The sequence below is a fragment of the Melospiza melodia genome, chromosome 3 (assembly GCF_035770615.1).
Source record: "Melospiza melodia melodia isolate bMelMel2 chromosome 3, bMelMel2.pri, whole genome shotgun sequence".
NCBI lineage: Eukaryota > Metazoa > Chordata > Aves > Passeriformes > Passerellidae > Melospiza > Melospiza melodia.
In genome coordinates this window covers 15,148,145-15,168,473 of record NC_086196.1, presented here as the reverse complement: position 1 = coordinate 15,168,473, position 20,329 = coordinate 15,148,145, and the positions used below count along the sequence as shown (strand labels likewise).

The following is a 20,329-nucleotide window of genomic DNA, read 5'->3' as shown; positions in this document are numbered from 1 at the left end:
TGTCTTGTACACTGGCTTTAATTTAAGCAGGATTTTACCTGTTCTATTGTGTGCATCTCTTTAGTTTCTGCATGCAGCAAGCTTGCATATGTGCTCAGAATTCAGTAATAGTTTTAATATGTGAAGCCCAGCTCTCAGGAAAGTGCAAGAACGCCTGACTTCAGAGTTCTTCCTCCTCTGGGATATAAGGCACGGGTTGTGAACAGTGAGTTTGTTCATGCAAAACCCTTGATTTTAGTTTTAATTTTGAATTGATTGCTTTAAGATTGTAGTTTTGATAGCAGACACTTCCCTCTGCTCTGTCTGCCAGTGTTTATGGCTTTCAGTCTAGGTCAGAGCCACCCCTGGTCAGCGAGTTCAGCTCCTGGCCCTGCACAGGACACCCCAGGAGTCACAAGTCACACCCTGTGCCTGAGAGCACTGTCCAAACACTTCCTGAGCTCTGTCAGGCTGGTGCTGTGCCCACTTCTCTGGGGAGCCTGTTCCAGTGCCCCCGAGAACCTTTTCCTAATATCCAGTCTAAACCTCCCTGACACAGTCCTTGGAATGTGGTTGGGGATTTTCGTATTTTTTTGTTGGTTGGTTTTGTTGTTTTTAAGTAACTATCCCTTAATAAAACTTACTTTGCATTAACTGGGAAAACTCCATAAGCATAGCCTCACAAAAAGCTGCTTTCAAGCAGGGGAATTTAATCTGCAACAAACTGAATCATGTTTTAGCTGTTGTGTTTTTTCATTAAACAAGAGCTAAATCCTGTCATTTTACAGGAGCATTTTGTGAGGCAAATGAAACTGGTTTTTAAAGTTGCCATGTCTCAGCTGTGACTTACTACCACATAAACTTCCATTTACCAAAATGTGTTGAAAGTAGAATTATCAAAGTGTGAACTAGGCTAGATAAAGCAAGATCAAAACAGCCTATTCAACTCTGACAGGCTCCTTTGCCCTTGACTTTCTCCATCCTGTTTATCCTGGCCCATATGCTGGTGGACCAGTGGCTGAATGATATCGTGGTTTGTTTTTCCAAGCCTGTTGTTAGTCTCCCCAGCCTGACCCTGTTGTGTCCTGGAGGATTTTCCCCTCAATCACGATTTATAAGATGTTTAATGTGGATTTTTTTAAAAGAAATCCTAGTTTAGAAATAATGGGATGCTGGTGTATGTTGCAGGGTATAATAGCACTTTTGGTTTTGCCTTGAAAAAGGGTTTACTGTTGCTCTAGCATGTGAAAATCTTGAACAAGATGTTTAATTCGTGCTTGTGGTTTTGCATTGTTTCACAAGTATATAATGTGTCTAGCATCAAAGCTGATAGGATTTCTAACATCTTGAAACAGTTTGAAGATGATGAAATAAATAATAGCCTTTAAAAACTCCTAATCTTACATGTGCAGAGTCAGTAGCTGTGCAATTTCAGGAAGAGTTGTATAGTGTTGAAAATTGTGTTTGGTTTTTGGGGTTTTTTGACTGATTTTTGCCATTTGTGTTCATATTAGGAATAATTGACTTTAAAATTTCTATTTAACTTGTAATTTTATATGTCCTTTGTAAAAAGCGTTTAACTTTGCAGCCTTGTACTGGAGGTAGGTTTCAGTAACTTACATTTGTGCAGACTTTCAGTAGCTCCATAGATACCAGCAGAGCAGGGAATGACAGATTACAGCCTGTCAAAGGAAGGACTGCTTTCTCCAGTGGCCAAACCCTACTGGCCTGTTGTATAGGAAGGACAGTATTTTCTTTGCTGATTTAGTTAATTAGATTGTGAGCTCTTTGGGGCAAGGCTGCTGAATTTTTGAGCCGTGAACAGCACATCAAGATGGCAGTTACAGGAATGCAATCAAATTGCTACCAATCCTTTTAGTTGTTGTTTATAAACCACGGTAAGCCCTGTCTAATAAGTGGAAATTTTAGCATCAGTGTTCCCTATTTCAAATTTGAATAAAATCTTGGATGTCACATCTGCCTATTACTTTGAGATGCAGCACAGATAAATTCTCTATCACTACAGCTTGGGCAGGGGGGTGGGGAGATGTATAAAATCAGCATTTTAGAAGGAAGTTCTGAGAAATTGCAGAACAATTGTCTATTGTAGCAATAAGGGACCAGTCAAATGCCTGCTTAGTGCTTCTATTTTGAATGCCATTTTAATTCAAATTTATGCTGCAGTGTTGAACATGAACATATTTTGAAATACTTACATTTACCATCTGGTAGATGTAATAAAATTAATTTTATAATCATGTAAAACAATAAGATTTTGGTTGCATTCCTTGGTAATGGTAAATTTTTCTGCCTTGAGGACAGGGAGTTGCTTTTAAGCATGGATATAGCTTTTCTCAATAAGCAAGCAATTATAGTGAAAATATTTTTCTGATTTCATTTATAAACATCCTTATAATTTATCTCCTTTGTAGTCAGCAAAATCTGTTGATGAAAGCTGTGACTCTGTCACACTGACACAGAGTAAAAATTGAATTTCCAGAATAGATACCAGTGGGCAGAGGGAGGTCGGAGTCTGTCTGCATTAGTTTTCCTGCTCACCATTCTCATACAGAAATAACATTTTTCTGTTATCTCAGAGGAAGGAGAGAGTTGAATTGACTGGATCTTTTTATTGGCATTTCCATTTTTTTTTTCAAACAAAAGGCACTCTCATCAACCAAGTCAGTCAGCACCAGATTGTCAAATTAAATAGCATTAGCAATAAAGCATTTACAGGTCTATCAGATGTGTCTGTCCTGTTGGATCAGGAGACCATTACATTAGTGGATATCTGTAACTTAAGGACACAGTTCAGAAACAGCAACATTTCAAAGTTGCTGTAATACTGGTTTTAACTTTGATTTCAGGAGTGAGATAATGTACCAAACTGAACCACTGATTATGCAGTGTTTTAGTTTGGTACATTATCTCACTCCTCTGCCATGCCAGAGGCTTTTTTTTATCAGTCATGTGTGATTTCCACAGTTTTATTAAACTTCATCATTCTTCAAGTGCATCATCTTACAGTTTTTGTAAAACTTTAGGTTTCCAGAAGCTACATAACTAACTTGTGAGGCAACTTTTCATATTTGGACTCCTTCATCCATACCACAGGTGATGAGTATGAATCAAATAACAAATCTGTAGAATAACATTATGATTCAAAACTTAGTGCATTGAAAGTCGATAAACTGAGTGCCTTCAACATTTTGGGCATCTAATAGGATCTAATCTGTGAGGAAAGAGTCTTGTAAGATAAGTCCAAAAGATTTGATCATAAGGCAGAAAAGTTGGATTTATTTGAAGAGAAATTTTAGGTGCACCGAGTTTTTAATTCAACACTGAATCTCTCATAGGCTATGACAAGCTCATGCTGTTTGTGAAGCCAGTATTTTGCTTTGTGAATTTCCTGTACGATTTTTTTTTAAAGGAACCATTACCATATGCAGATGTTTGTATATTCTCGATTCTGAACATATGTAGTCCCTCAGTAATGAAATTGTGTGTTTTAACAGTTTAACATAAGGTTTGGCTTTACTTAATTTGTGTTTTGTTTTATAATCTATCATGAGGATAATTTCTACAATTAATTCCCCTAATTGACTTTCCCATTGTAGTAAATATTTGTGCAGCCTTTTAATGAGAAACATGATGCCAGCTGTGTTCTACTGCCAAAGAGACTGCCTGAAACTGAGGACAATCAAGTCAGAATTGAGCAAATCTGTTGTTAAAACTGAAAACCCTGCTTCCCTTTTCCTTGCTTTTGTTGTTTTGTGGTTTGTTTGATTTTTTTATTCCACTTGTTTTTCATATTTCTTTCGGTTCATCTGAAGTTCATGCCTAGCTATGGACCTCATTATTCTGTTTATTGACAGGTTCTTTACAGGCACTTGTGTTAAGAGGGCTCTGAGCAGTTCATGGTGGGTTATCTTGGCATGATTAACCTCAGAGTGATTTAGAAAGATATTCTGGGGTTTTGTTTAAAAAAAAAAAAGAAGAAGGGAAAGCAGAGTGCTATTGTCCCAGTACCCTGTTTACAACATTCAGAGTCATCTGAATAGATCATCCAAAATTGCTACAAAGAGAGTGTTCAATTAAAAGTGGATTTTTTTTTTAATCTATTATTTCAACAAAACAGAGATGACTAGCCACAGCACCTCATCTCAGCTAGCTTTCACTTTGTGAAGGTGAAATTTCTACCGTATTACACAGAGCTTGCTCTGTTTCTGCTGTTGGGAGGTATCTGCTTCCTCACTGTGCTCTCCCCAGACTCAGAAAGCAAAGACAGTAATACAGAGCAAAATTTAAGTTCTCTGAAATTTTCTCTGTGTGTTTTATATAGATCAATCCATCTGTCTGTCTAGATATATGTATGTATGTATATACATACAGACACATAGTAAATATAAATGAAAACCTCATTCCTATGTGCCGTTTCAAAATATTGCTTCCTTCTAGCAAGGAACTGTCACTGAAATCTCTCTTGCTTCACATTAAAGGGAAGTGACATGCATCTAAAATGTCATAAAAAGAGTGAATTTTCTCTAGTCTTTTAAAAAACACAAATCATTAACACCATAGAAAGTTCACTTAATTTTTATTACTCTTATTGAGAAACATAGGTGACTTGAAAAAAATGCCATTGTAGAGAGAAATGCTGCAGAAATGCTCTCTTATTTGAGAATAGAAAGGTAATTCTTCTGATTGACTTCAATTGAATTAGCATGTGTTCTGTCATGAGCAATCATGTTGCAAGGATCTAGCTGTCCAAAACACAAAATTATGGTGCCAGATGAATTAAGCTCATAAAAAAATGTAAACCAAAATTTGTAAAGATGCATTATTAGGCTGAATTCCTGGAATTCAGTTCATGTTGAGTAGGATGTCTGATCTGCTCTCTGCTACTAGTAGGGGACTTCCTCTGATGGCTTTTCTCATGTATTCATACTGTCTTTGCCATTTATTGCCATTTTTATGATTATCATCAGAAAGATCTTAAAATTTAGTCTGTGTTTTGAAGTAATGTGCTGTTTGTGAAGATATAGTAAAATGTACTCAGTGGGCCGTCCAGAATGGTATGTACTTGGTTTCAGAATATAAAGAGCTAGTTTTCTGAGAAGAGGTTTGGGGATGGGTAAGCAGTGTGAGAGCTTCTGTTGTCTAGCTAGTACTTAACTTGCTAAGATGGTGAATTTTTTGGAGCCTTAGAGGTTAAACTCTTCCGTTTCTTTTTTCCTTTTTTCTTTATCTCCTTTCTCTTTTCAACCTTGCCATTTCAATATCTAGTATTATAATACTATATATTATCAAGTATATATATTACAAGTGGGTAACGGATGTCTGCTATGTGACATTTGCAGTAAAGAAAAATATTTCAAGTGGACAGATCTAGGGAACATTTTTCACTATCTGAACTGTATGGTGCTTTCAGATATGCTCTGGAGACAGAACCAAACAGTTTTTCAACACTCAATATTTTAAAGTCACAGATTATGTAGGCAAGTCAATAAATGCATCAGTAATGTTTGTTTTCCAGCCTCTTTTGAAAATTTGCCCTTGATTTATCAGAGCCACTTTGAAGAGATAGGGATGCGATCTTTAATCTTTCAGAGTAGCTGTAGAACTAAGGAAGACTTGGTCCATGTTTGATGTCTTAGAACTACTTGGGCTGAAACAGAAAAGTTAACATTTAATGCTGTGTATCTTCAGCAGAATTATAAGATGAAACTGAAGTGCTTGATATTCTGAAAGTTTCTGGACTCTGGAAGAAAAGTTCAGCATTAAAATGTTAGTAATACAGAGGGAGCTACTTTGTTTATTGTAACAAATAATTGTTAAACTCTAAAAACTTGTGTCTGTCAGGTAGGCAGTGAATTGTTATTCCGTTTGCAAGAGCCCTCCTGGTGTGATATCCAAACTTTTAAACAGCAGTTATTTCTTATTTAGTAGCAAGTTGGTTCTCATTTACAGCACCCTTCCTTCGACAGTCAGACCTTTTACCCTGCACATATTTACCATGAAACTGCAGGCAGTAATTACGTTTAAAAGAACCTGTCATCAGCTGGAGTGAATTCAAGTCCAGGCAAAAGCTGCAGGTTTGCAACAGAGATAGGCACTTGTCCCAAGACAGAATTGTCTGGGAGCTGATAGGGCAGTGGGGTTTTTTTTCCCTTAGGTTCAAACACCTGTGCAGAGAAATACTGTATTGTTAGCAAGCGTTCTTTGCTGGGGAGATTAATTGAGAAGCATCTTTCAAGGCTCTTTTCTAGGTGACAAGAGATATGGTGCTGTAAATTCAGATCAAACTATTGAATTTTCATGGATGAGGGAGAGTAGTACATATTGGGAAAGCACTGGACTTAGCCATTCTTTGAAAATGTGTGTGTATATGTCCAAAAAAGAAATTTAAGGAATTTTTGTTTGTTTGAAGAAGACAGAGATCTGATCCTCTGAACTAATCAAAGAATGTACTTGTGTGAGATTACGTTGTTCTAGGAATGTCCACCTAAGTCATTCCATAGCTTCTGTGTTCTCGCATTTTCTTTGCATGTAGTTGAAAATGAGAGGTAAGAAAATGGGTTTCTGGGAAAATTATGTTCACTGTGTTTCCTGCATTATTTTGGAACAGTGATGTTCTTCACAGATAGTTTAGCAATTGCTTTTGAATCATTGATTTCTGCGGGTAAAAGAATAATCTGGTTTAGTTAGTTTGTTTTTTGTCTCTTTCAGGTAGAGATAACAGATATTGAAAATGAAGAAAAAAGATACCATCTCTTCCTGGGACTTCTAGAGTCCAGTCAGAGTCTGTCTGAGTTTCAGCACTTGGTCCTGCTGCTTCAGGCTTGGCCGCCAATGGACAGGAGCAACGGGTGAGTGTTTCTTCAAACAGCCATGTAAGAAAAGAGTTCAAAGTCTAGCTTGATAACATGTTGTTCTCAGTCCAGTAGCTGAATAGTCAGTGGCTGGTAGGAGTGCATCCTTTGGAAAGGGTCATACTGGGAAGAATAAATGGTTTATTTAAAGCAGAGTTGAATCAATCCGTTTCTCGTAAAACCTGTATATACACATATGTAGTCTCTGTGATGAAGGAAGGCAGAAAAACATTTTATTGCCTGAACTGTAGCACAGGACAGTGTTCTATCTACTTATTATTTCAAGCTACGTGTTTTGCTCTTGTTTTTAGCAGTATAAACAGAGTCCATAAAAAAAGAACATAAAGTTCTGACTGTTCTTTATATTCAAAGTTACACTTTGCAGAAAGGCCTCTGAAAGGTGATGATGTTCAGATGGATGTGGCAGGCAGTCTGCAGGAGGCCTGGGAGGGTAATGGTACCATGAAATGGCACTTCTCTTGTCTAGATCACTACCTGTTATTTCTGTCTCTGAATAAAGCATCCAAAGCAATTTAAGATTAAAACAATTATTATCTTCAGAATTGCACTCATAAAGTGGATATTAACTGGAAGAAGTAATTTGGAACATCCAGACAATTTTATTATAGGCAATAAAATGTTTTATCAGTTCTTTGGGTTTTTTTCTGTGACTTTCTAAATAGATTTAAAGTATAGAATACAGCAGCTAAATTTTTAAACTAATTTTTTAACTAATCACTTCTAAGATAAAAGTATTCAAATAAACTCGTGTGGAGAGGCAAGGATCATGTATCTTTCAGAGAGCAGTAATATTAATAAATTTTTTGGCTAGCCGTGTCTGACAGTAGTTAGGTTAGAGTTATTAAGTGGTATTTATTTTGGATTACTTAGGGGTGTTGATTACAACCTATTTTAACTTGGGGATTACATTCACACACAAAGTGTTTATGTACGTTGATTTTTCAGAAAAGTTAAGGCTTATCTTTTTCTGAAAAGTAACTATCTTATGTTCATGTAGAGAACTGGTGGGTTACAAAGTAATCTGTAAAAGTTTTTCACATTCAAGCTTGCACTTTGTTTGGAATTTCTGGATAAGCAATAACCTGAATTCTTTAGTGACAGTTTTACAAGCCAAAAATTGTTTTCAGTACATTAGGAATTACAAGGACTGCTGTGGGATCTGTCACAAATTCATATTTCAACTTCCATTTTAAGTTTCAGTTTTGATTGTAATTGAAAATTGGATGCCTCAGTGTGTGGGAACTGTCAAATTTTTTATAATCTACACACTACCTTTAACCAAAATCTAAAACTTAAAGAACGAAAGGTCAAGTGAAATACTGCTGCAATTAGCAAAATCTGTTTTCTTTGTGTTGAACAGAAAGACGAAAGAGTTTGTGAAAGGAAAGCCCTTCTTGTATATGGGCAGTTCTTGTCTACCGTTCTGTTACAGAGTACATTAAAAAAATACATTATTATATCTACCTTGTTATATCTACCTCTTGGTGTTATGTTCCTTCAGTCTGACTTCCTACAGTGAAGACCAGAAAGAAAGAAAGAAAGAAAAAAGGCGTAGTCACAACTAACTGTGGATCAGATTTCAGAGTGGGGGATACCTCTTCCAGTTCATCAGTCTTGGAAGTGAAAATTTCTGCAAATACCTAGGTCACCTGTATCATAACTCTTTTAGAGTCTAGAGTAGTTATTATGGCTCCCAGGCAATTACACAGTCACAGTTCTTCCCTCTTTTCCCCGTTCCATAATTCCACGTTAGCAGCATTCAGCTATGCTTAGCAGCCTAGGGGTTTATGTGTGTATGTGTGCAAGTGTTCCTGAGCAGCCGATCTTTAGGATGATTGGGCGTAAAGAACAGGAGCTGTTTTCTTAGTGGTATTTTCAGCCATTTCATTTTAAAGCAAGTTGTATTAACAAATTTATGAGCAAAGAGGCAAAGAGGAAAGCACCAAGAAGTTAAAACTATGTGTAATAACATGTTTGTTTACTCTTTACTCTTTTTTCCTCCTCTCCTTCAGAAGGAGGGTCATTATTGCTTATTGTTTCCAGCCAATGTAACAATTCTTACAGGAACTGGGGAATTTGAGTCATGTGAATACTTAGAATTTAGGTTTTCAACCTAGCAGTAAATATCTAATACTTAGAATTGAATATAAAGCTGGAAAACACAATTTACATTCTGTAAAAAGTTTAAAAGGAAGGAGAAATAAAAGAACTAAGATTTGAGGGAGTTTTTGGTAGGCTTTTAATTTTTGTAACCTCTGTGTTAGTAAGTCCATACGTAATGGTTTTTTGATTCTTGTTTTCTGAAACACTCCAGGTAAAATAATACTTATTATCACAAGTATGATTCTCTTCTTGTCATAATATGCTGTGTTTACTGTGAGAAAACTGAGAGGTAGCTTGGTTGTTTCAGTCAGCATTCAAAGCTGTACACTTCTTAAAATTTTATTTTCATTCCCTTGTTATGCATGCATGCTTCTCCACCCAGATGGCTCATAGTCAGGTGTCATTTTAAACATTTCATAAAGGTGTTTCTTAAAAAAAAATCATTGACAGTACCTGAAGCTCTGCAGTCCTTTGGAACTTGCTGCCTACATTCAAAAGGCATTTTTCATATTTATTATAAATATTGATAAAGTGTTTTGGAACTGAAATAACCCCAGTGTTAGAGACTCAGTACTTTAGTTCACTTTTTTAGTCTTAATCCCGGTTTTTCCTCTTTTGGCGTTGGGAGAAAAATGTAAGGTGTTTCTGCTGTGGTTTTGAAGTAATTGCATTTTTCATGATGAGAAATAATTTTTTTACAATTACAGTTACTAAAGTAAAATTCAGGAGAGAAGAAAACTGAATTTTTCCTATTGGTATCAGATTTTGGTAACTTAATTTTGGTTTTAATTAGCGATAGGAGATAGTTGTTAATATGGCACAGGAGTTATAAGGAATTGTGATGAATAAAGCTTTATGTATGTAAACTATATAATCTGATACTTAAATAAATTTGCATATGGCAGGCCCTTGTGGCCTTGCATATTTCCATTTATTTCTGTGTTTTGTAGTGTGATTTTTTGTTTCCTTCTTCTGATGGAAAATTCCTAGAGATTTTCTTAATGTGCTCTGGGGGCAGCAGCTGTAGAAATGGAAATTGATTTTGCCTCTGAGCCTCCAAGCGAGAAATGGATCACAGAGCAGGAGCTATCCCTTTAACCAGTGGCAAAGATGGAGTTTCAGGGATTTTTTCCTTCTTATGCCATGACTGGGGATTCACAGATTCAGTGCCTCATGTTGTGTTTGCTGAATAATCTGGCATCTTGGGGTTCGACCCATCACATTGAAAGGAGCAGAGAGGAGGAGAGCTCTGCTGTTCCCAGCCAGACTTCTGGCAGCTCTGTGCTCAGTGACTGTGACTGATGGAAAGGCTCAATTAAGTTGTCAGAAGGAAGAAAGACAATGACTTCTATTTAACTTGCATTCAGAGTTTCCCACTCCTAGCTTCTCTGTCTGGTTTTCGTGTTGGGCTGTAATGACAGCTGCATGTGGGGCTGCCTTTACTTGTTTACAGTGTGTACTTTTGGAAGTGGACGATGAGCAGGAGAGAGCTTTTGTGTATGAAACAGTAGATATCTGTGGTTGTCCCCTCCAGAGCTGTCAGACAGACACTTGGTATGTCAATCCAAACAGACTCTCTTAACAGACTCCATTTACAATTATATTAATGTGTTGCTTTAACAATTGCTGCAAAATAATAACTTGAAAAGCAGCACTTTGACAGCACTTTACTGCTTCTTGTCACATGTACTAAATGAGCATCTTAATTTTCACTAAATTATAATACTAAATTTCCACTTTTGGTCCTGCTGTGAGTTGGTTTTTTTGTTCTTCTGTTTTTTTCTTTTAAGCTAAAGTGGAAAGTTTACCATGTCTTTGGGATGCTGATTACTGACCAGAGAAATTGATGGGGTGATTTTTAAAATAGCTCTTGTGCCTTCTTAAGTTTATGCACAGATGAACATAGAGTTTGTGTTATTGTGGCTTAATACAATCATTATATAAGCTGTAACTGTGCATGCTTTTAGCCCACTGTAGGTGGGAATTGAAATGCATCAACTTAATTTACATTAGAAAAATGGCAGTGTAGGTGTGTTCCAGTGTTGTGCTTTGTGCTATCAGTTAAAAGTGGTCTGTTACCCATTTCTGGCACTACATCCACTCCTAGTCAGTACACCTGTTCCTAACAAAAGTATCCAAAATATCTCCTTGATCTACCAAATAATGACTATAGGTGAAAAAATGTAAAAATGTCGCAGCAACGGGAAAAAACTGCACAGTAAACACTGTGTTTGCTATCCTGCATGATGAAATTTACTTGTATCTACTGTCTGCCATCTGTTTATGTCTGATTCTGTAATGGTGACATAGCATGAGGTTCTGTGAGGAATTAAAAGAACATTTTAGATATGTAAAACAAATGTAACTGTATTGATATCTACTAGCAGAGTTCAGATGCAAGTAACTTCACTTCCTTACCCTTTTTGGATGGGCTGTGGAGAAAAGTTTATTTTTGTCTATACTCATTCGACCTGAAAATTAAAATGTGAATCTGCCTGTATAGTTTCCTCTCAGAAGCAAGAGACAGATACTTGAGAAACAGAAGCTGTTAGAATGTGATCAAAGCAAACAAAATTAGGAATGCTGGATTCCTGTCACCCCTCCCTTGATACCACTCTGCTTGGGAATTTAGTTGGTGTGAAGCCAGGACAAGATCCTGTGCTATTCCAGTGTGATCAGTCTTTATCTGGTGTCTAATTCCTGAGGGTTTGCAATAAGCATGTCATAATTCCATGTAATTCAAATTTCTTTGTTGTATTGAAAGAGTGATGGCATTATGGACAGTGACTTGTCTCAAAACTTTAATGTTTCTTTCATGAAGTTGTGCTTTTAAGTCACATGAGAAGCAACCTACAGAAAATGCTATATGTGTATTTATATTCTATATGCATCTCTTTTTTTACCGGTCAGATCATGCACAGATGATAATCCATGGGTGAAACTGGGGACTTTTATGCTGCAGAAGTGCCCACCTGAGGAAAAGGAGAAGACAGGAAATGAAATTCTGAAAATTTGCCGTTCTTTGTATGAAACAAAGCACATGCTCCCTGTCAAGGTAGGTTTTAACTTTGGGTGTCATGTTTATGAGTCCTGTTTCAAGGTCCCAGCCACAGGTGAGATGTTGCTGTAGTGGATCAAGTCCAATGGAGAGCTAACAGCGAGGCTGAGAACTGGATTCAGTCTGTCTTGAGAAGAGTTGACTGTGGGAGATCAAGTGTTTAAGTAGTCAAATGAGGAAACAAGGAGAGGAATTAGTGAGTCTCTTTTCAGACATGCTCAGTTATGGAACAAGAGGCAACAGAGACATGTTACATCATCAAAAACTCTCATTGCACCCAAGGACAACATTTTTCATCTTTAAAGTAGTGAAATATTAGAATGGATCTATCTAGGGTGGATGCCTAGAAGAGACAGGGAGAATCTACCTTTGTAGGTATTTAGGTCTTGAGTGGATCACAGGCAGTTTAATTTTGTTGGACTTGCTTCAAGTTGGAGGCTGGTTGGATTAGCTGATCTTTGTAAGTCTGTTTCAGTATAAATTATTCTGTAATGTATTTGTAGAAAGGCTTTAATAATCTATTATAATTTAAATCAGTGTTGCAAAGATTGTTACTTGAAATTTCAGTAATTCTCTTACCAATAAATCCTTAAAGATTTAGTGAGGAACCCCTGAAAAACATGGCGATTGAAAAAAAAATGCAAGTAATTGCTAAGTAGTAACTATGATATTCTAACTTGTCTTCCCTAAGTATGTATGTATACTTCAATACAAACATCTCCTAAGTATAAAATTATTGGAAGTGTTTTGTATGTAAACACTGTATATTAATGAAGACAGTATGGAGAAGTTCTTAATAAACTTCACACAATTTCAGAGTAGTCATGCATATTTTTAGTAGGCTGATTAATCTCATATAATTATCTTTATGCAGTCACTATCTGTAATAGAAAACAGCTGATGTTAGAAAGAGAAGCAGAATAAAAACAACACATTCTGTTTAAAATACAGACAGGTGGGTGTGTGGGTTTTTGTTTGTTGTTTGTATTTTTTCCTAATCCAACACACTCATCTGAGTCAAGTTCTGAAATCTTTGTAAAATGGGATTCCAGAAGGTGGCAGTAAACTGAAATAATAAGTACATTTACTAATCCCACCAAACCTCTTTGCTGGAAGGCAGGTCCCTGGGACTGGTATAATTATATGTAACTTTTCTTTGTAAGGTGCTGAAATGATACATTATAGTTTGTAAACTCATAATCTTAGTCTGCATGGGAGTAGCTGAATTTTGTTGAAGTAGAATGTTCTGCCTCACCTCAGTGACTGAGGGAGAAAAATCCCCGTGAGTGTCACTGTCATACAGCAGTCAGTTCACCAGGAGTTCTGCTCAAGGAGGGTCATGGTTTGCATTTCTCTTAGTTGAGTAAACTTCTCCATGATCTCCATGGCAAGTCACTGTTTAAACAGAGTTTTGGTATTGATATACAGCTTCGGTTGGAAATGCCTTGCTTTGTTTTTTGTTTTTTGTTTTTTTTTTTTTTTATATTACAGGATGTTGAAAGAGCTCACCATGTAGGTATGGCTTTACAGGTACAGATAAGAAGTTATTCCAGTCATCAAGGTTTAAACAGCCTTACTGATGTAAAATACCTTTTTATGGCTAGAATGCTATGCAGTGACAAGAAGTTGCACTAAAATGTGTATAAAATGTGTAGCTGTACAGTTACCTACAAACACAGGCTGTATTCCTGTAAGTCACTGCTTGGGAAGAGGAGGAATGGCATGTGTGAATTTAAGTAATTTATTTGTATGTATGTCAACAGTACTTAGGTGCTCAAAGATTTGCAGCTCTGTCGATGAATAAGGTGGAAATGTGATCACTGACAATTAACCTGTTTAGATGATTTGACATTTCAGTATATAGACTGAGTAAGATGACAAATCTGGAATGATAGAATTCTAAAAACTGAAACCAGTTAATTATCTTGAAAAACATTTGCCATTCAAGTTCTCCCCCATTACAACCTTGCCAAAGATTGTAATGGAAAACACATATAACTTCAATTCTTGTGGTCTAGAAGTCAGAACAAACATTTTTGGATATAGTCATGAAGGATTTAACTCTTTTTTTTCATTCCACTCATTCCATTCCTACTATCTATCTAGCTTTTTAAGCCAAGTACTTTTTAAATGTCTTTTGGATAGCTATATAGCTTTAATTGTTCTGTGTTTGCTTTGTGGGATGGTATTTTGTGGGGTTGTTTGTTTAGGGTTTTAATTTGCAGTATTCAATGGATAGATACCTGCATTCCTTTTAGTGGAAGAAAGCATTGTTTTATTTGCCTGGAAGACACATGCTTGGACTGTCCAACATCTGCACTGTCTGATTAATCTCTTTAGAAAGGGATAAATCATTCTCCACCCCGTAATTGTTAAAAATGTGACTCCTCTGAATATCTCATGTTCTTCTCTCAGCCTGTGGGTCATGTGTCAGTTAACATGGGAGAATGCATCTAGTCCCTTATCTGTAATCACCCTGAGGTCCTAGAGGCTGAGATACTTATCTCCTGTAATAATACAGCAGACAGTTGGTCTCCTTTTTTTCTAATTTTTGTAGCTAGTTTTTGTTGGGATTTATATATGATTTTAGATTGTGTGATTTTGTCCATACACTGTTGTGTCTGCTAATTTTCTTCAGATAATGTTGAATTTAAATGGTGTTTTTCAGTCTGTTTTTAGCCTCTCCAGACATAATGCTGTTTGTACTCATTATCTGGCCCTTCAAGCCATCCATGAAAATACTGAATAATACTGGACCCAAAACAGACTCCTATGACATATGGGTTATTTGCCTTGCTGATGTCACAGTGAGCCACTGATAGCTGCATAACTAGAGAGAAGACAAAAGTTGTCATACAGAAGTTTCAGCTAAATAATGGTAATTCAGATTTTGAATTGGGCTTCCCTTGGCCTTTTCACAGATAACATCAAACCCCCTCTAAGCAGTGCCTCTCATGGCAGGCAGCAGATATTTGAATGCTTTCAACTGCTCACTGCACAACAGAAACCCATTTATGTTGCTCTGAGAAGTGCTGTGGGTGATGCCTTCTTTGCTGGGCTTGGGTTTTCAATTCCTGTCCAGAGCAGCCCTGTAGTCATTAGTGGCAGTGATACAAGTTGATACGTGTACTATTTGGACAGTCTTCCATGGCTGGCAAGCTGTCCAGTCCCTTCCTGTGGAAAAAGAAATGCAGTTGTTGGAATGTGTCTTTCTTCTTCAGAAGAGATTATGGCTTCTTCTGTAATTGGGTATGGTAGTTAAGACTGAGTATGTCTGCTAGACATGCTACCATCAGGCAGAAAGTTATTCTACTTGTCCAGCTGGTTTTGAGAGGGAAGTGTTTCCAAGCATGATAAAATTGCTGTTTTGCTCAGATGTATTTTATGACTCTCAGAATTTATTTTTCTGAATATTGGTGTGAATACATTTTCAAGAAAAGACGTGTAGAGTGAATCCATGACTTTTCATTCAGTAAGTTTGCTAGAATGGCAGGTATGCAGCTCAGAAGCAATCCAGTGGATTATGAAATTACCATGAGTTTAATAAGCATATGAATGCTCAGACAAAGCTTAATGCATTTATTTAGTCTTCTTATTCCTTGATCCACATCATATCATTCACAACAATCATGCCCATTCCACTAAATTGGGAGGAGCTGTTGACTTCCTCAAGGACAGAGAGGCCCTGCAGAGAGACCTGGACAAATCACAGGGATGGGCAATCACCAACTGTGTGGGGTTTAACAAGGAAAAGTGCTGGATTCTGCACCTGGGATGGGGCAAGCCTGGATGGACAGACAGACTGGGGCAATGAGAGGCTGGACAGCAGTGCCACAGAAAGGGACCTGGGGTCCTGGTTGATGGCAAGTTCAGACTGAGCCAGCAGTGCCCCGGCAGCCAGGAGGGCCAAACCTGTCCTGGGGGCATCAGGGACAGCATGGCCAGCTGGGCAAGGGAGGGGATTGTCCTGCTCTGCTCTGCACTGGGGCAGCTTTGGGTGCCACAATACAAGACATTAATGTATTAGACTCCAAGGGAGGGCCATGAGGATGGTGAAGGGCCCTGAGGAGAAGCCTGTGAGGAGTGGCTGAGGTCACTTGGTCTGTTCAGCCTGGAGGGGGCTGAGGGCAGAGCTCACTGCAGTTACAGCTCCTCGGGAGGGGGAGAGGAGGGGCAGGCACTGATCTCTGCTCTGTGATGACCGGGACAGGACCTGAGGAAATGGCCTGAAGTTTTGTCAGGGGATTTAAGTTGGATATTAGGAAAAGGTTCTTTCCCCAGGGGTGTTGGGCACTGGAACAGGCTCCCCAGGGAAGTGTGACAGCACCAAGATTGACAGAGTTTATGAAGCATTTGGACACTGCTCTCAGGCATGTGCTGTGACTCTGGGGGATGGTCCTGTGCAGGGCCAGGAGCTGGACTTTGATGATGCTTGTGGGTCCCTTCCAACTCGGTATATTGTGTGATTTAAAGCATCAACAATCAGTAGCAGTACTGAATATGAGTTTAAAGGAACAAGTCTGAATAAGAGAACAAGGCTTGCCTTAGTGACTCAGAGCTTACTGTGATGGAATATATCCTTCTAGGCTGTTTTTCTTGAAGGTATAAATTTGGAAAAGCCAGAGAGCTTCCTGTCCCAAGCAAAGCTATGTATCTGTGCAGTACCTTATAGTTGAAATATTTAATGTCTCCTCATCTTCAAATAATAATTAGGCTTTTAGGCTCATGGCTGCTGAAACTATGCTACTAAATGTGTGAATCATCTTGGTCATTAAATTGTTACAGTTATCATTAAAGTTCAAAAGACATAAGAAATACATGACTTGCATTCTCTTAGCTTAATATTTAGCTGATGAGCTCCTTTGACAATTGCTCTCAAATTGTTAGAGTGAAACAGAGAGCATCTCTTAAGAGATGGATACCATTTTCAATGTAACTATCATACAATATCCAGCGTCCCTTGCGTAAAGTGCCTTGGAAATTGGGACGTCTCTGATGGGCTTCGTTCAGAAGTGGTTGTGACAAGCAACCTAAATTCTCAGAAATGACAAAAAGGGAAAGGAAAGTTATAATTTGATTTATAGTATAATTTGTAGGTTGAAATACTTTTTGACGTATAAATGGACAAATCACTACAATACTGAGGAAAATACAACAGCTCACATGTAGGACATGTTGTTTGGTTGTTTAACTAAGGGACAAGGTAAAATTTTAGAAGTACACAATAGATTTGTTGAGGGATGTTCTATAAAAAATACCTTATGTATAAAGGAATAAAACACCTTATTTTAGAAGGTATTTTCTGGACAGTTTTATCTTGAAGTTGTGTGATGCTAAATTTATGGTGTATTATCAAATATAGGAAAATAGATCAATGGCAGAAACTTAATTTCCTAAACCTATATTGTGTAAAATATTGTATAAAATTTTGAAGCTTTTTGCAACAGAAACATTATTCAGCTCTGGTATGTGCTGTCATTTCCTCTTTTTTCTACTTTTTTGATTGCATAATTGAGTTACAGAATTGTCACAGGTGTCTGTCAACGTTTCTTTCTGTGTTTTGCAGTATTTCAGTAAGCACAAATATGTTAGTCCCACAGAGAGCTGTGGGACTGCTGTTATTTTTCAGTAAAACTCCTGATTGTAATGGTGATTCAGTACCTGCCTTGTCTTAATATAAGAAATGTTGCACTTTAACCCGTATTCCACATTTTTAAAATTTGTTCTTTCTAGTTTCCAAGGATTTGTTTCCAACAGGGAGTTCATTTGTTGTGGAAGTGTGGTTTTCATTTTGCATTTGACATAAAATTTTCATAAATTTCATTGTGAATGATGATGTTAGTAACTTCAGCGATCACACTGAGAGAATTTACTTTTTATTTCAGTGTATAAAAGAATTATGTTTGCTGCTGCTTAACCAGTCCCTCCTGCTGCCATCCCTGAAACTGCTGGTAGAAAGCAAAGACCAAGACCTTCATGCTGTGGCACTGGAGCAGATAACAGCTGTTGCTAAGGTATGAACAGTTGAATGAGCCACCTTTCAGAGGCTGAGGTAATAAGTTAGCTCTTTTATCCTGGTGTAGTAAGCAGAGACTGCTGAGACACTTAACCATTGTTAAGGTTTTGCACAGCTATTGTGTCCACAGTGAGCAGTAACACAGGGCTGGTAAGAGCTTTTATACATACTTGAGTGATTAAACCTCATAGCACTTCCTTTGAATACTTGGTGTATGCTGTTTTATGTCAGTGTGGTGGAACAGAAACTATTCTGATACATGAAGTAGGTTGTTACCTCTGTGTTCATATTCCCTCACTTTGGGGTTTTTAAAGTGATAATAGTATGTCGGATGACTCAGCTTGTTTCTGACAAATGTGGCATGTGTTTATATACACTTGGAGAGCTGTTATGTCACTGGTTTTGATGTGATGGGATGTTCGGGGACTTTCCTGCCATTCTAAACAGACTTGGTGCCAGAGTTTCTGGAGGAGAAATCTAAATACTGTCCTTTTCTTTGGGCAAGAACTGGAAGACATTAATGCAGATGTCACTTGCTATATAACATTACATAACTGTCTTTTCCCTGTACATTTGCTTTTCAGCAAATAAGAAGGAATGCCCTAAAAGCTGAAATTTAGTCTCCTAACCACAAATTTTCTATGTTTTTTGCAAAACAATTGCATAAATATTAACCACCAAAACAATAGTATATTGATTGTTTTCTTTTACCACCTGCAATTTTAGATTTTATTTCTACAAAACAAGGCTTTTTGGTAACTTTTAAACAAGATGATCTCATTGAAAAGCAAGCACAAATCGGATAATCTAATATATGCATGTACTTTCTCATCTGTGTTCTTGTTAGCCTTTTAAAATTGACTTCTTTGACTAATTCTGAAGCTTGTCAGCAGGAGTAAGTGTCCAAATACGTTTTATTTAACTATTTTTAAAGCATAATGCTGTGCAGTAGCACTTACTGAATGGTTACTAATTGTATTGCTCTTGAAACTGGCCATTTCTTTCTAGTGTGCTCCAGCTTTCCTACACTCTAGGCTGATTACATTATATTGGAGTTTTAGGGCCAGGAACCTTATTAACTTCTTGCTGGTATAAAGCATTTTGTATACCTGTGCATGCCCAAGATAATTTTGGGTTTTTTTGGCTTTCTTTTACAGGAGGCAGCTTGATAAGTTGTTTCTAGTTTTTCCTTCTAACTTCAGTATTAATTTGAGCATATAGTTCTGCAAGAGTGCTGAATAACCTAGAATTTTTGAAGCAGTTAGCTTTGGTCTAATGTTTTACTTTAAGTCAATGAAGATTTAAATGTTGACTTTATTACACCAGGCATAGAGCTTAGCCAGTACCTGGAATGTGACAGAGTTAGAAAAGCAGCTAGTACAGAAGAGTGCTGTGCTAAATGTAAAAGCTGTTCCTATATTGTATAAAAAGTACCTCTTACTCCTTGTTTTGTATGCATCTCTTATGATTACATTGTTTGCTGTTGTACTGAAAGAGCATATATTACTTAGCTATGCCAATGTTGTTTATTCAGTATCATTTTCTATGCATACTTTTTGCATTTTAAAAAACAGTATTCAGCATTCAGGCAGTTAATGCTTTTTGTCAAATTCTAAATTAATTTTTCATAGGAAGGCCATTTCTACTTACATTAAACAGGAAACAGACAAATAACATCTGGCAGAGGGGAATCATGGCTATTGATTCCCCAATCCAGTGCTAACACAGCTCCCAAACATGGCTGTGAGAAAAATACAGCACTTGCTTGCTGATGGGATGTATTAGTTAGCCATTTGTTGTATGCTGCTGACAGCTTTATGGATGTTTACAGTTAAGGATGATGCTGAAGTGCTGATACTAGAAATTGTGCAGCTTTTGCCTGTAATAAACCAACCAAGTTTTTGCGTAAGCTTTTTTGAAATTGCAGACCCCTCTTTTTATTGTGTATCTTTGAATGAACTGCCACTTGTCTTTTCTGAGTAACAGAAATAACTGTTCTTCCCCTATGTTGTGTACTGTGTGAGTAATTTAAAAAAAACCAGTTTACCTAAATAATCTTATTGCTGCTAATAGAACCCTTAAAAGTCAGATTGTTTTTGAGAGGGATTTCAGTGTTGTCTGTGCACTGTGCATTTTCAGAGATGAAAACTGATTTTTATACATCTGAGAGAGCAAGTCAATACTCTATTGCCTGTTGGTACCTATAATGTTAAAACAGCTAACAAGTGGGGGCTAATATAAGCAGTGCAATACTTGTTCAATCAATACTTTAATAGAAAA

The 20,329-nt window shown here is 37.2% G+C and overlaps 1 protein-coding gene across 3 annotated transcripts in view; it reads left to right on the top strand.

The window, feature by feature from the left end:
* NBAS (NBAS subunit of NRZ tethering complex) overlaps nt 1-20,329 on the top strand; it is a 159,881-nt gene that overhangs the window by 132,690 nt on the left and 6,862 nt on the right. For all 3 annotated transcript variants that reach the window (XM_063150856.1, XM_063150857.1, XM_063150855.1), the window contains 3 exons: nt 6,709-6,848; nt 11,886-12,030; nt 17,919-18,047. In XM_063150856.1, coding sequence (XP_063006926.1) covers nt 6,709-6,848; nt 11,886-12,030; nt 17,919-18,047 — 414 coding nt within the window. The remainder of the gene's footprint in view (nt 1-6,708; nt 6,849-11,885; nt 12,031-17,918; nt 18,048-20,329) is intronic.